Raw genomic sequence first — 14,491 nt, 5'->3', positions numbered from 1 at the left:
AAAGAGGACGTCGATAGTGGAAGAAAAAAATGGGGTCTCTAGGCATTTGTATTCGCGGTATCCTGTGGGACCGGTTCGCCCCTGTCGCCCTGTTCGCCCATTCCTGTTCTCGTGCATGCGTCACATATCAGTGATTGTAGTTCCCTACGATTGCAGGGGAAAAATGTAGTGGGCGAGCCTAAGTCCTCGTCAGGTTCGTCCCACGTTAGCCATTAACGCGGCACGTCCGCGAATCTATCGGTCCTCGAGGTTGTAAATAGGTCAAATTTGGTGGGGTACTGGGTTATATTCGGTTAAGGTAGTTTTCAGGTACTTTTGGGATGGCGATAAAGAATTGTTCGAAATGGTAACTCTCTGTTTTAAATGCCCACTGCAGCCACCTTTCGAGTGGATAGAAATTTCAGTCGAAGCATTTGTCTTTGTGACTCGTCCGTCACCGGTTGCTGTTTCTTCTTATCAGAACGACGCTTCGCAATTTCGGCGACGTGTTGCGCATACTTGCGAATCGCTTACATAACTCGCACAATCGTCTCTGCTCTCCTTCCACTCGTTAACGCACGCTTCTGCACGCGTGTGCGACTTTTACCTACTCCGACTGCAACCTAGAAGCTAGAGTATGCCAAGGTTGCCCCGTAATCGCCGTCATTTTTATACTCCGCGATGCTCTTTTCCGACAAAAGCGGCTCAGTTCCTTTGGGGCGCGAGTCCGCACGCAGCGTTCCCTTCGTTGCTGAAACGGAGCCGAACGACGATTAAAATTAACGAATTATTCGTTTGAGAATACTTCTCGAATCGAGTTACATTTTTATTCGAGGTCAATTATCCCCGTTAGCGGAGAGAAATTTATGACACTGCCTCTTTCGTTTTTTAATAAAATACAGTCTTTATTCTCAGTGAAATCCAACGGAACGAGCGTTCTCCCCGCCAGTTTCTTTCATTGTTCGATAAAACGTTACGCGTCATTTATCAGCCTCGGGCACGCACACACTCGCACATCCACGGCAAATAATGTTCGAAAGTTATTTTACGCTTTTTTCTTTATCTCGAATTAACACGATTCTTATTAAACAGAAGAGTTTAAAGAGCACAAATTATGTATTTAAAGATCGCATGAAACGTATGCTGCATTTAAAGAAATCTGGCGTTCAGGCATTAATACAACTGAATAAAAGTCCGAGGGGACGTTCTCTCGTTAAATTATACACCCGATCACAATGACACGAATACATTTCGCCGCGATGACGTTCCGTTGCAACAAGATTACTCTCAGAAAACAAACATTCGCTTACAAAAGTTCAAGGCGAGCCGGAGCGTAACGGCGCGGTTGATGCTTTAGAAACCGGATTGTTCTTTTAGTACCTTACTTATCATACATTTGTCTTAACAATGTTAACTGCCTGTCAAGGATAGGAATAATGTACGACTTTTTATCGGTCCCGGTATGCCGTCCTGTAAGTGTAAAGCTAATCAGCGTGTAGGTGGCATTAATCACGCTACAGGTCAGGGTGATTTCAAGATACAACCCTCAGCGCGAGACACACCCTTTTTAGGATAATTATACCGATCCATTACCGTGGCTGGCAATCTTCATATTGACTGCACGCGGCAACGTCTAGGCGAGTCCCATTTATATCGATAAACCGCTATGAATGTGCGCAATCACGGAACACAGGAAATCACGTTTGGACGCGGTTTTAATAAAGTTCTTAATGATTTCACGCGAAACAGTTAAGCGGAGGTTGCGCATTCTGTTGCATAATTATATTTAATCGTGTATAACGCGTGTGTGAATTCATCGATAAGTGGTTTATTTAACGATTGCGTAACTCCTTCCTTTTTCGCGCGACGAGCCAGACGATTAGTGCAAATTGACTCTAAATTATAGAACGAAGAGAGAAAACGAAAGTCACCGCATCGTCGGATGGAGAGAAAAGCTGCGGAGGCAATCTTGTTTTAATTAAATGACCCCGTGAACATTTCGATACCGATCAAATTAGCATCCAGCGGCAGTATAATCGAGCGTATGAAAATTGCGGCGGCAAGTGTGTTACCTGGTTTAATAACCCGCCGGTTGCTCGGATCAGTTACGAACTCTTGCGCCACTGTTCAAAATAGCTCGTGACCACTGACCTCGATCTCAGAAATACGTTCGCAGCGTCGTCTTTCCTGAACGATGCGATAATGAATATCGAGCGGCGCCACGGTTAACGCTGTTGACCACGCAGGCTCGCCCGTTTCGTTCCGGCCGTTTTGTAATTGCCGCCGCGATCTCGCGCCCCTCGCGGGCCTCGATCATCAACGATCTCACGCGAAATCGATGCGTTTCCTTTTCCAGGGCGATCGTGGGCGCTCCGGAGGCTGAGACTGCTCAACCCGCCGTTTACAGAGGCGGCGCCGTTTTCAAATGCGATATCGCTGCCGACGACCGGTGCACGATGATCCCTTTCGACACTAAAGGTAACATTTTCTTGAATATTTAAAAGAAAAAAGGAGAAACTGAAGAGACGCGTGCGTGTGAAAGATGTGTATTGTTTAAAAGCCAACTTTGCACCCAGACGATTGTTTATTTTGACCGATGAATCATTTTTTGTTCCAAATTACCAGATTTCCGCTGTGACAACAGCTTGATAATAGAACGTTGGCGTTGTCCGTAGATAAATAGATTTTATTTAAATAGGTCCTAGTTTGACATAGATTATATAATGCCAGAGGTTTGCGAACGATGTCAGTAATGTCATAATGTCATCGTACTGACATTATTTCGAGCGATACGTGGAGCTTTTAATATTTCGATCGATACTCTATACTTAAACGTACAATTCGCAAGTGCTGCATGGACGGTGGGTGAAAACTTTTGGCGCGCAGTGTAACTCTCCACAAGAAAGGAAAATAAGGGAATAAAAAAAAGTAGCGGCACGCTCGTTGCGCGGTATACGGTATCGCAAGCCGGAAACACGATCAGATTAACTCTTTCAGTTTCTCCCGCGGCTCAATCCGATATCTGTTTTCCGGTTCTTTCTTCCTCCACTTGCACTCTCGCACTTGCCGGTGGGCATTGAAAGGTACGCTCAACGGGGCACACTGTTCCTAACGAGGGCTCGTATGTCATGTCCCACTGGTTGTTCGCAGTCGCTGACCCACATTTCTGGCTTTCCACCCGCTCTGTCAGGGGCCCTCGAGGAGCTTCGTAATCCCGGTTCCTGCCGAGTAACCGGCTGACTTGCTCGTAGTAGACCGCGATCTATTCTCGGCGACTTTCCACCCGCCCTGTCGTTGACCCTTCCACGGTTCGGCTGTTTATCGCGCCTAACCGTACCGATTTCGAACCGTTTCCTCGATTTTCGAACGAGTTACAAGCGGGATAGATCGTATCGCTGTCAGACCGCAGCCGATGTCGGAATTTTGTCGATCGCGCGGTAGATTGCCTTTCCGAGTACGTAAGTGGAAAGGAGCCAACGGCACTCTTTGCGCGAGTCGGTCGTTCGAACGAAATACGAGTCGTTTATTCATTATTGTTGCTTCATATCCTATTCCAGAAGGGAACATTCGTCGTCGTCCTTGCAATTTCAAAGAGTGGAATCGTTAATGAAAAGTAGCGAAGGATTGAAAGTCGTAATGAAAGATGTAAGAGCGAAAAGAGATAACCGATGAACGCCACGAGCGCGTATAAATTTCCGCGCCGACATCCATTCAAATTAATAATCGCACGCGAACGCGTGCGCGCGATACGATCTTCCGTTTCAGCGGAGAACGGTCTAGCGGGAACCGACGCTAACGCGCCGATGCAAATTAGCGGAATATCATGCCGCCGTGAATTAAACCTGCTTACACACCTCGTACAGATCGTATCGAAGGGGTTGAGCACGACTACCGGCCCGTAATTTGTCGCAACGTAAGTAATCGACCGTTCGAAGGCAGTCGATAGGAAACCACTGGTACCGATCCTCCATTACCGCGGATGAGCAGAGTCGACTCGATCGCGAGCGAGGATCGAACTGATTTTTTGGTCGAATCGAAAACTCACTCGAGACGGTGGAAATTTTCGAGGACGAAGCATAAGAGGCACTCTGTTCCGTGGCACGAGCTCTCCGCTTCCTCTTGTTCACGCTCCGCCTTCAGAAGTATTCTTGATAAAGAAACATTTTCACCGGCTACGTATACGAGATCATTTCGCCACGCCACGTCCAATTAGCCGGCCCTCTTCTTTGGTCGACGTTGCTTACCCGAACACCTCGGTTTGATCGATAATTAGCGCAATCGCATGCTCGATCTTGTCCAATTAGGCTCGTGCTTCGAGTTTTCACTATGCGTTACATCCACCGTGAATGTTCGCGGATGGTTCTGTAAATTCCCCTTTCTTCGCGGGTAAACATTTTTTATGGCAGTACAGTAGAGTTGTCAACTGTTGCAGGTAATTGGAAAGAAAATGTTCTCCGTATCTCGGGTATGAAAAATTCTCAGACGCGAAAAACAAACGAATGTCGAGCTCTAACTTTCGATCCTCAGCGTATAACATTGTTTTCCTCCGCGGCTATTTTCGAAATGTAACGTTTGCTCGTCACGAACATGGCGGATAAATTTGGCCGTAGGCTCGCTCACCACTATTTTAAATCGCGCCTGCGAAAAAAATACACCAGCTCGTGGGGAACTATTCTAGCACGAATATTTACAAACCGTACATTTCCGTATCGATTATTAAGAGTATTAGAAACATTAAAATCAGTGAAAACGTATTTCAAAAAAACAAAACATTCGTTCTCCCTAATCTAGATAAGAACCACTCCAAATTCCGTATCTCCGTCAGTCACTGAACTCAAATCATTATCCGATGATTCAATCCCCACTGAACTCCAGCATTTGCATTATCAATTCTGTTCGATCTTCCTTCTAATCCGACAGATACCAATATCAACAACTCTCGAACTCTCGTTTAGATAAAAATCCCCCAAAGTTCCATCATCGAACTCGTCACCAAAAACCTAATCCCCGCTCAGCTTCGTCGCCCTCGTCACCAACGCTTCTCGCCATTCCTCCTGCAACCCAACCGCGCGTATACATATATACGCACCACCAGCGGATCGAATCTATTCAGCCAAGGTCACGTCTATCCCTCGTCCTCGATCGACAGATCTTTCGATCTCTGGCAGCGAGCCGCACTCGAATCGTCCGTGTATCTCCGATTCCGCGTGCGTACGAGGAAGCGGCTCGTATCTCGCGCTGTTCCCTCGGAGGTCAGTCACTTCTTCGGCAGCTCGGGCGAGCATCTCGCCGCGGCGTCGAGGAACTCCTCTCCTCGAGGCGTGCACCCCGCCGAGTGGCGTGGCGGGCTGGCGAGTGATACCGGGAACCGCGGCCCCGCGCAAGAAGCCTGCTCTGCCTAATACAGAGAACCGTAAGGTCGTTCTACCTACGGGCCTACGCGGCCGTAGGTTCGGCGTTTCTTGCTGAACGCCACCTGAGGATCTTCAGAGAAGGTCGTCTCGTTTCGTGGTGGCGAGCGAGCGAGCGAGCCGGTTAATTGACGCGGCCCTTAATGAGCGCGGCGAAATAATTGGGCCTCCAGTGATAATCGCGCGGCCGGACGTTACCCGTTACCGTCATCGATAATTCATAATTGCGCCTATTACGGATCCTTTGATCGATCGTTCGTGTTAATTAGCGCGGCTGCGAGTGCTTGGCGAACGCGGATCGATGGGAGGATGTAAACGAGCCGTGGTTCGGTTCTGCTTTGGATCGGCTGTGGATGCTTTGAGGCTAGTTGGGGGTGAATTAATATAGAGTCGATGTAAGATTTTTTTTTTCTTATAACGCGACGCGTTCGGTGCATAGTTCGCGATTTTCCAATTACTTGCTGGCGACGTTATTGAGCAAGAGAATTATGGTTGTCGAGAGATCTCTCGGTTCGCCAGTATGGACATATCCACGCGCCTTCAGCAGCGTTCCCGAGCTAAGGGATAGGAAGCGAAGGACAACTTCCGTTTAAGGGTTACGCTCGACCGATACGGCTAACGGGTTCATTCCATTCGTAAAATCGGGAGAGAAAAATCCAAGGTATACTCGCTGAGAATTCTTTGCGGTGACACCTGCTCGCAGCTCGGTTTTTACCGGACATCTGTGTATGATACATTGAAAAGCCAGCTTTCTTCGAAATCATTTAACGCGTATCGAACAGAGGAATTTCTTTCGTTGCATTTTCTTGTTCGCGGAACCTCGTGAATTATAAACGCCGAGTAATCGTATCAATTTTGTGCTCGTTATCGAAAACTTCCATGCGAATAGTCCACTCTTATCATCCCCCGGTTATTAATACGTTCTTAGGCGGATAGCTCGTCCACATTCTCGACTCAAAGGGATAAAATTGCAGAATTTAAATTGTAATAAGCCGCTATCAGTCGCGATATATATTACCAGCGCCGACTGCGTCGGGAATTAATCTTGCAGTGAATGCAAACGGCGCTAGCACTCGTCTTTTCTGTTTCGTTTCATTCCGTTCGAGCACGTTCCGCTCGTCCAGACGACGTATTAGGTCACCTATGGCTAAGTGACTCCTAGCTATGGGATATCTGGCCATTGATTTGCTCTTGGGAAGCCTCTACCCTAAGATTTACGAGAATTTAATTCCGATATTAAGTGCACCGTCCATCGAGGGTGACGGAATTCGTTATTCTTCGAAACGGATCCGCGCATACTTCTGATAATCGATCGCGAACGCGCGCTGGAATATCCAGAGTGTAATTTGTTCTTTGTTAGCGGTTGATCCGTTATCAGTATGACGGTGACCGTTATCTAATTAAACTCGCATGTGTCTCGTTATTAATATTTCGTTATTATAGTATTTAATTGAGGGGCGAGCTTCCTCTATAATTAGTTTTTGTCAACTTCAAACATTCAATGATTTTGCAAAAAAGAAATTATTTAAGAAATAATAAAGATACGCAACGATCAAAGGGGGACGCGATAAAAATGAATAAACACGCTATTTCATGCATTTATCGATGCATTAATCACCGAGGAATTGAGTAATCGCCAACGTGGCAACGACTAATGAAGAATGGTTTCCGTTTGCAGGGAATAACTACAGCAAAGTTCCAACTGGCTTGAAGCAGATAGATAACAAAACCCTTCAATGGTTCGGTGCTACGGTTTCGTCCTCGCAAATCGATGGTGGACCCATAATGGTAAGTAAATCCTCGTGATATCTACGCTTCCCTTTCATCCCCCTGTATCGGAAACATAATTATCTTCGGCTCGTTAGGCGTAGATTATTTCTAGACGCGTCGTTTTATGACCATAATAAAAAGGATACAGGGAACCGTATACCGTTGCACGTGATACTTTAAAAGATCTCCTTTTAGATTTTAAAGGAACTTCTGTACAAAAGCAGTAGTTACAAATGGATGAGGGGGGGGGGGGGCCTAGTGAGAAATTACAGGCGTATGTTCTTAGAAAACCATACCTTCTATTTCAGGAATCGAAAACAAACGAATCTCGGCTTCGTTCTATGTTTCCATTGCCACGTCTCGACTCATGGCCATTACTCCGCTATCTAAGCTATCTTATAAAAGAAACGATGGACGTGTAACGATAGACGGAGCATAAGCTCGCGAGATCGCTTCGAAATTACTCCCGGTGCCTATAAATTTCCAAAAATCGTCGAAACAAAACTTCTCGCCAGTATATTCAATTTCGAAAGCGTGCGCAATGTGGAATCTCGCGAGAAATGCAATTTTTCCCATATACACACACGTCGCGTTCACCTGGCAGCCATTTTGCGCGCGTGCGAAATCCCATTCGAACGCAACGTTCGCGCTTCCGCAGACGCGCTCAGCAATCCGACGCGCAACGCGAGTGTGGTCCGGATATCGATCTAACCGCGAGGATCACCGCCCTCCTGGAAGGGCCGGTCCCTTTCTTTTTCCCGAGGGACGCGGCTTCTATGAAGTGCTGCCTTATCTTCGTTCACTTGGCCAGATCTATCCTGTACACGCATGTGCGGATGCGCGTCACGCACGGATGCAGTGCTGTCTGACGGAAAGGGAAAAAAATAAATGGTGAAACCCGCGGTTCTTCGCTGGGATTTTTCGACCGAACCGCCGGTTTCGCGGCGTTTGTTTAGCAGTTCCCAATTAGATCATCGCCTGATTATTTCGTTTGGTTCGCTGGAGCCATTCCGTCCTAGATATTCATCGCTTCACGGTTATTTTAATCGAAAGAGAGAGAGAATGAGGTTTAGAAAATCTGCTAAACTTTGAATCGAATAATCTTATTCTCATTTATGATATCGTTTTAATCGAATACATAATAAAGTGGAGCGATACGATACACCTGTTCCTCAGAAGCGTTCTAAATTGTGCCATTCGAGGAACAAAGTATTCCAATAATTCTTCAGGAATATCCGACTTGCCTTAATCGTAAAGGAATTCGTCACGATCCGACATCTTCCAAGACTCGATCTTCCATGACACACATTTGCCGCACCGCATAATCATCCACATCCAAGATGACTAAACGCTGTTCGCGGACAATCCTTTCCACGAACCCGTGTTCGGAGTAGAGAAATCGGCTGTTTCAGACCACGGAATTACCACGTGGGCTACTATAAATAGAGGGGCCGTACGGCTGAACACGTGGGGGATGTATTAACAGCGATTATCGTTTCCGTGACCGCGTAATTGTTCGCATTGCGAAACGTGGCTGCGACATTTTCGTCACCTCCCCCTTAGGCTGCAGTATCCGAGAATTATCTACTTACTCCAGAATGCGAGCGCGCGTTCCATGGTAAATGACACCCAGCTTTTTTCCTCTTTCTCGCTTTCTCTACGCAACAGTCGCGATAGGCGAATTAAAGATAAGCGATTGCTCGCGTCAAAGGAAATCGGTTTCTCGTCAAACTTCTGTCGAAGTTACGCATTCGTAAAGGAATTTTACTAGATTCTTTTAGGAAGATTATCATTTAAATGGTTCAGAATTATCCAAGAACTGGTATCAAAGCACATCCATCCATCATCGTAAATTACATCGCGCAAGTTACAGCTTGTTCGCAGTTACTCGAAGAGGAATCGCATAATTTCTCCACACGCGATCGACGATATTATCAGACGATTATGCCTGTCAGACAGAAGCGTGTGTTCACGCTGTAGCGTTGATACGAGCCTCTCGACGGTTTCGTTCTTGCCCGCGACTCGATGAATCCCAGTGAATTACTTGTATAGAGAAAACAGGCGTCCTGCAGCGATTCCCAGTAGTTCGATCCCGCCATCGACAGACCGTGGAAGAAACAGCTTCCACTCTTTCCTTCTCTGATACCGTTCCATTCATTATCGACGCGTGTGTGTTCGTCGTATGCTTGCTACCGTATCAACCGATCGATTTGTTCACGATATTCTGTAAGAAACACAGGCGGTCCGTCGACAGGCTCCGATACTTTTTTGCTTACTGTATAGAGCGAAACGAGGGTCTATTTAGGTTTCGTTTCTTTTATGACAATTTATTAATTTCGAATTTTGGAAATTCGAACAATTAATAAAGAAATTAAAAGACACTGCTTAAAGAGCAGTTAATTGAAGGTTAAATCGTACAATTTCGGTTAATTAACGAGCCTGCGCATGGCCGGAGGGTAGATCGTTGTCTTTCGGCACACATCAAACTCGCAGGTGGACGTCACCTTTACGTGACGCGAATAATCTCCCCTCGACTATATCGTTTTAGCGCCGTAGATGACGTGACGGATACATTCGGCGGTATTAAGGATGAACCTCACGTATCCACCTCCGGTCGTAAAAGGAGACAGGACAGAGCTCCTACTCAGTCACACTATTAATTAACAAAAACCCGAGGTCCTTGTATAAATACCATTCCTGAAATTCCTGGCTCGCCGACGTTCGCGTTTGACTCCTGAAAATTGCTCTGGGAACCTTTTCGAAAAAAGAAACGTGGCAAATGGTAAAGGTATAGAAAATCGAATTCGTTCGGATGAAAATTCCACGCGGTGATTCTTCGAAAGTGCAGAGCTTCGAAGTACAGGGGTACTTGAACTCGCAACGGTAGAAGACTCGAATCAATTCTCGCATCTTCGCTTTCCTAAATAAACTGGCCCTCATATTTCCATCCACCGTTGGACTGTCGCTGCGCGCTTTTTTTCCAGCTACCCAATTCAGCGATGCTTCTTTCCCCCTCGTGTTCAGCATCGCGTTTCTGATCTCCTCCGCGATGCGCCGACGTTTCGAAGATACAGCATCTTGATTGCTGCCAGATGTTTCGCGCTTTCGACCTTTCCCTCTTTTCTCCTTTCTCCAAATAAGAGGCACCCGGGAGCTCTTTTTGCCCCCGCGCTGGCGAATCCTCTGTCCGATCAAATCGTACAGCGACGAAACATTGAATACGCGACGAAAAACACCACGGGGACATTTTATGTTTCCCATTTGTACCCTTTGCGGTTAGAGCCGGGTAAAGGAATACATGAATTTCGTACGTAAGGAAAATGAAATGAAATGAAGATCTTCGTAGCAGTTTTTTTTACGATCACCGATCGAGACGCGAGATGTTCGCAATTTCTAGCGAGCAAAAAGCATCGTCGCGATCCGAATAGCTTCATAAAAATACCGTTCGCTCAATAAAAGCAATCAGGGAATTCAAGCTGAGCGGCGAAGAAAAATCTCACCCCCTCGTATTTCACTCGCGCCATCAAAACTGACCCAGAAATTGGCTGTATCGTTCTCCTCAAAGATAGCCCGTGCGCAATTTAAAACGCATAAATTACCAGCGCGGTAACGACGATCTTTATTAATACGCCTCGACTGGAGCTAAACGCGAGAGTTTCCTGGGCGGCTGACTCGAACGGCGGGGCACGCTTCACCTACTTTCCTCGCGAGACAGACCTCGGTGAAAAAGGAAAAGGAAAAGGAGAAGGAGAAGAACGGCCGCGGGACGAACAGGGACAATGCGGGGCTGGCAAAAAACCGAGGGCGGAGGAAAGAAAGCCCGAAGAAGGCAAAAACCGTGCGCGTACAGGGAGCCACGGGGGCCGAGGGAACAATCGAGGGAACAATAAAATACGACGGAGCCTGTCGCGATAAAGCCGCGTCGTCGTCGCGAGTCCTCGCGGGGAATCCGCTGGCAAAAACGCATCGATTAAAAGCCGGCGCGCACGGTGTCTGCCCGAAAGGACACCATCGACCCCTACGACCCAGCTTGAGAGCAGAACCTTGTACGAAATCCGTGTTCCCCGCCCGATTTGATGGAAATTTTCGTCCACCCTTGTTAAAAGAGGGTTTCCAGGTACAAAGATTATTGCCGATACCGAATTGCCGCTTCTTTTATTGCGCGTGTAAAAACCCCCGATCGTCCTTGTTCGAGAATAAAGGCCGGATGTACTTTATTGTCCCATTTGGCAAAAGTTTCTACGCAAATATCGATAACAGCGTCAGTGGGCCTTCGCGTTCGATAACGTAAATTTCTGTTACTTATATTGAATCGTCCTCGTGGTATCGGAAAGCCGATCCGTGCTGAGAGCAGAATCTTGTCCGAAAAATTCGCGTCCTCTTTCCCTGCGACCTCCTCCTCGTACGCGAACCGAAAGAAACGTCCAGTTTCGGGGTCAGAGTGGCAGCGGAGTCCCTGAGACCGTTCGGGATCGATGGGGCCAAGGTGGATCGGACGTTTGTCGGCCGGCAGAATGGAAATACCATTGTCAGAGGGAATCGACGGGACAATGTTTGAGAAATTCCCGTGGCCGCGCGAGAGATACTGTGAGAAGCGTTTGATCATTCTGTCTCTGGCTGCGCGAGGGAGGAGGGTGTGCGGGCGCGCCCCTTTTTCTCCTTTTCTTTACCCGTTCGGTTTCGTGTCCCGTGGTACGTGTCGCTGCCCGATTCCCGCGATCGTCCGTTCCCTTTCTTGCTGGAATTTCGTTGCGGTTCGCCTCGGAATCATATGGCCGTGCGGTCGCGACGGGATTAAGTGGACGTTGCCTGCGATTTATGATGGACGCCTGAGATCGTACATTTTATTTTACGCGAATAGAAGAGGTCGGAGAGACACGGTGCTCCAGAGCTCTTTTTCTTTTTTTTTACCAGCGATTCAAATGAACGCTACCATCCTTAATTTCGAAGAGATATATTTCCAATAGGTCTTTGGGGATACGGTATAATTTAGTTCCATTTACGATACAGACAATTAATGGCCATTATTTATTTTTCAACCGCCATGTTAACGTGTTTTACTCGGTATGTATTAAGTGTACAGTGATTTATAGTCGGATGTGTGTATATCTATACGTTCGATAATCCCTTTTGGCAAGTTCCGGTTCGGAAGGTGGAGCCGAAGTAGAATAATGCAAGAGGCGGACACAATGCGCATTCCAGTCGTATGTTTTGCCGACGGGACAAATTGCAACGTCCATTAAACGATCGGTTTTTATCCTCGGCCAGGGGTTTTGGTGCGTTCGAAGCCGTTTTCGCGAATCAGCCTCCCGAACAATTCCAATTACAATCAACAACGCCGTGACGAAGTCGCATTAGCGGAACGATCGTTTTAATTCACCGCATAGCGTCTGAATTCTTGTCGTTTCTCGTCTGGGAAGAATGGCAAAATAGAAAAATGCGAAATGAAAAAATGTTGAAGAAAGGAAGAAGACAACGATTCGTAAGCCAAAGAGTAAGCAATAGCATCGAATTCGTACCACTTTCCAAAACACACAAATCCCTCGAACTACCACTTCGCTCAGCTGAAAAGCAGCTTCTCCATTACCAAAGCAAAACGAACACCCGACGAGCAGAGTCGCTTTGTCCCGGATATTGGCCAACCGCTCTTAACAAGCCTGCCCATAATGTAACCCGCTGCTCACCCATCAAACGTAACACGCCGCGACCAGAGGGGGTGCGATAACTCACACCTTTCTCCTCGCGAATCTGAAATATCGCATCCGTGACATCGAAACGCATTCGCAGAACCCACCGACTGATCCTCAACGAAGTCGCACGCTGCCTTCTAGTCCGTTCCAACGACGCATCCTTCACCTTCTTCATTGTAGGGGTGCGCGTACAAAGTTACGATACCGCGCGCGTATCAATTTTTCATCTCGTGCAACAAAGGGATCAAAATATGGTTTTCTTCGTAACTTATGGAACAAAGGTGGCAGGCTAATCACGCGCGATATGGAACACCCGATTGTGAAAGCCTGTCAGAGGCAGAGATTTTCTTCCCCCTCCCCCAATCCCTTTTTTTTTAGTCACCGTCGTTGCAAAGCTGTTATATGTTGTTCGTATACACACACGATGTATAAATAAGGCAGTGACTCATTGTCAGCGTGAGGTGAGTCAACGACGAAACCAAAGCGAACGCGTCTTCCGTGCGTGCACCTTCGCTGTCCTTTCTGCTTCCTCCGGCAGCCACCGCGCGTAAATATCCGTCCGTGGCTCGTCGCTCTGTTATCCTGTCACGGGGCCAGAGCTCCTGGCTTCTGGACGAAGCACGCTGAAAAATATAGCCGTGGAGCACAGGGACAAATTTAGCAGAAATATTTCATTCGCGTACGGCTACCGCCTGTGTTTTCGCTTTTTTCACTTTTGCTTTTTACGTGGACTTTCTTTTAGGGGTGGTTCTCTTGAAGGTTGCCAGTTGTTTCGCGTCGTTCCGTTGACCGTCTGTAGTACCGTGTGAATTGTTGCGAGGAGCGTCCTCCACGAAGAGTCGTTGGGATCGATCGACTCGCGTTTCATTCGAAATGAAATTTTTTACCACCCTTCAAGAGCCCTGCGCGACGTGCGAGACTCTGAAACTCCGTAACGTAGGAGGAAGGGAAAAATGGGGTGGCGCGCGTTCTTCGAAAAGCCTCTACGATTCCACGGAAACTGTCCTCGTATCGACTGTTCGAAAATACAGCCGATCTATCCTCGTTGGTTGGGTCTGGGCGCAGCCGACCCGAGATGACCTCATTCACGGCTCAGAAATAACTTACCGCCCGCCTGGTCGTTCTCTCGCTGCCGATATATGTCCAGTATATTCGTTTTTTTTTTATTCCATCGGAAAGTTGTATTGGCCGTGGCAAAGCAAAAAGCGAAACCACAGTGACGGGAGATATAATCGAGGAAAAAGCGATGAAAATGGATGACAGTTTTTCATTGCTCGTTTGGACACTGCATAGCTTTCAAGGGTTAACGGGCAGCCTCGATAAACGAATCCATATTTCTTGGCTTCGATGAACTTTCCAGTCGGCATTATCGTGTCCCGTTCCGGCGAGTTACAATGGAAACGCATTAAGAATTGCAGGTAATATTGCGACGGACAAAGTAGTGGTACATTGTTTTAATTTACAGTGGCGTACGAGATACGATCCCACCGCTATTATGCCGGCGCTTGTCAACGTTGGGCACCGGGAATTTCCTGCGTGCACACGTGCGTTACACGTTTCGAACAATAAAGGTCAAACGCGGAAAGGGTTTACGGTGGGTTCCACGTTGGCCTGCGCCCAATCGGTCGCCTCGTAAACTCT

At 47.3% G+C, this 14,491-nt stretch overlaps 1 protein-coding gene across 1 annotated transcript in view; it reads left to right on the top strand.

The window, feature by feature from the left end:
- The window catches only part of If (integrin subunit alpha inflated), a 60,436-nt gene that overhangs the window by 16,490 nt on the left and 29,455 nt on the right, over window positions 1-14,491 (top strand). Inside the window, exons 2-3 of the mRNA XM_076902747.1 lie at window positions 2,336-2,457; window positions 7,069-7,178. Coding sequence (XP_076758862.1) covers window positions 2,336-2,457; window positions 7,069-7,178 — 232 coding nt within the window. The remainder of the gene's footprint in view (window positions 1-2,335; window positions 2,458-7,068; window positions 7,179-14,491) is intronic.

The sequence above is a fragment of the Xylocopa sonorina genome, chromosome 1 (genome assembly GCF_050948175.1).
Source record: "Xylocopa sonorina isolate GNS202 chromosome 1, iyXylSono1_principal, whole genome shotgun sequence".
Taxonomy (NCBI): Eukaryota; Metazoa; Arthropoda; class Insecta; order Hymenoptera; family Apidae; genus Xylocopa; species Xylocopa sonorina.
The sequence above is the reverse complement of the archived record's forward strand: the minus strand, read 5'-3'. Positions and strand labels throughout refer to the sequence as shown.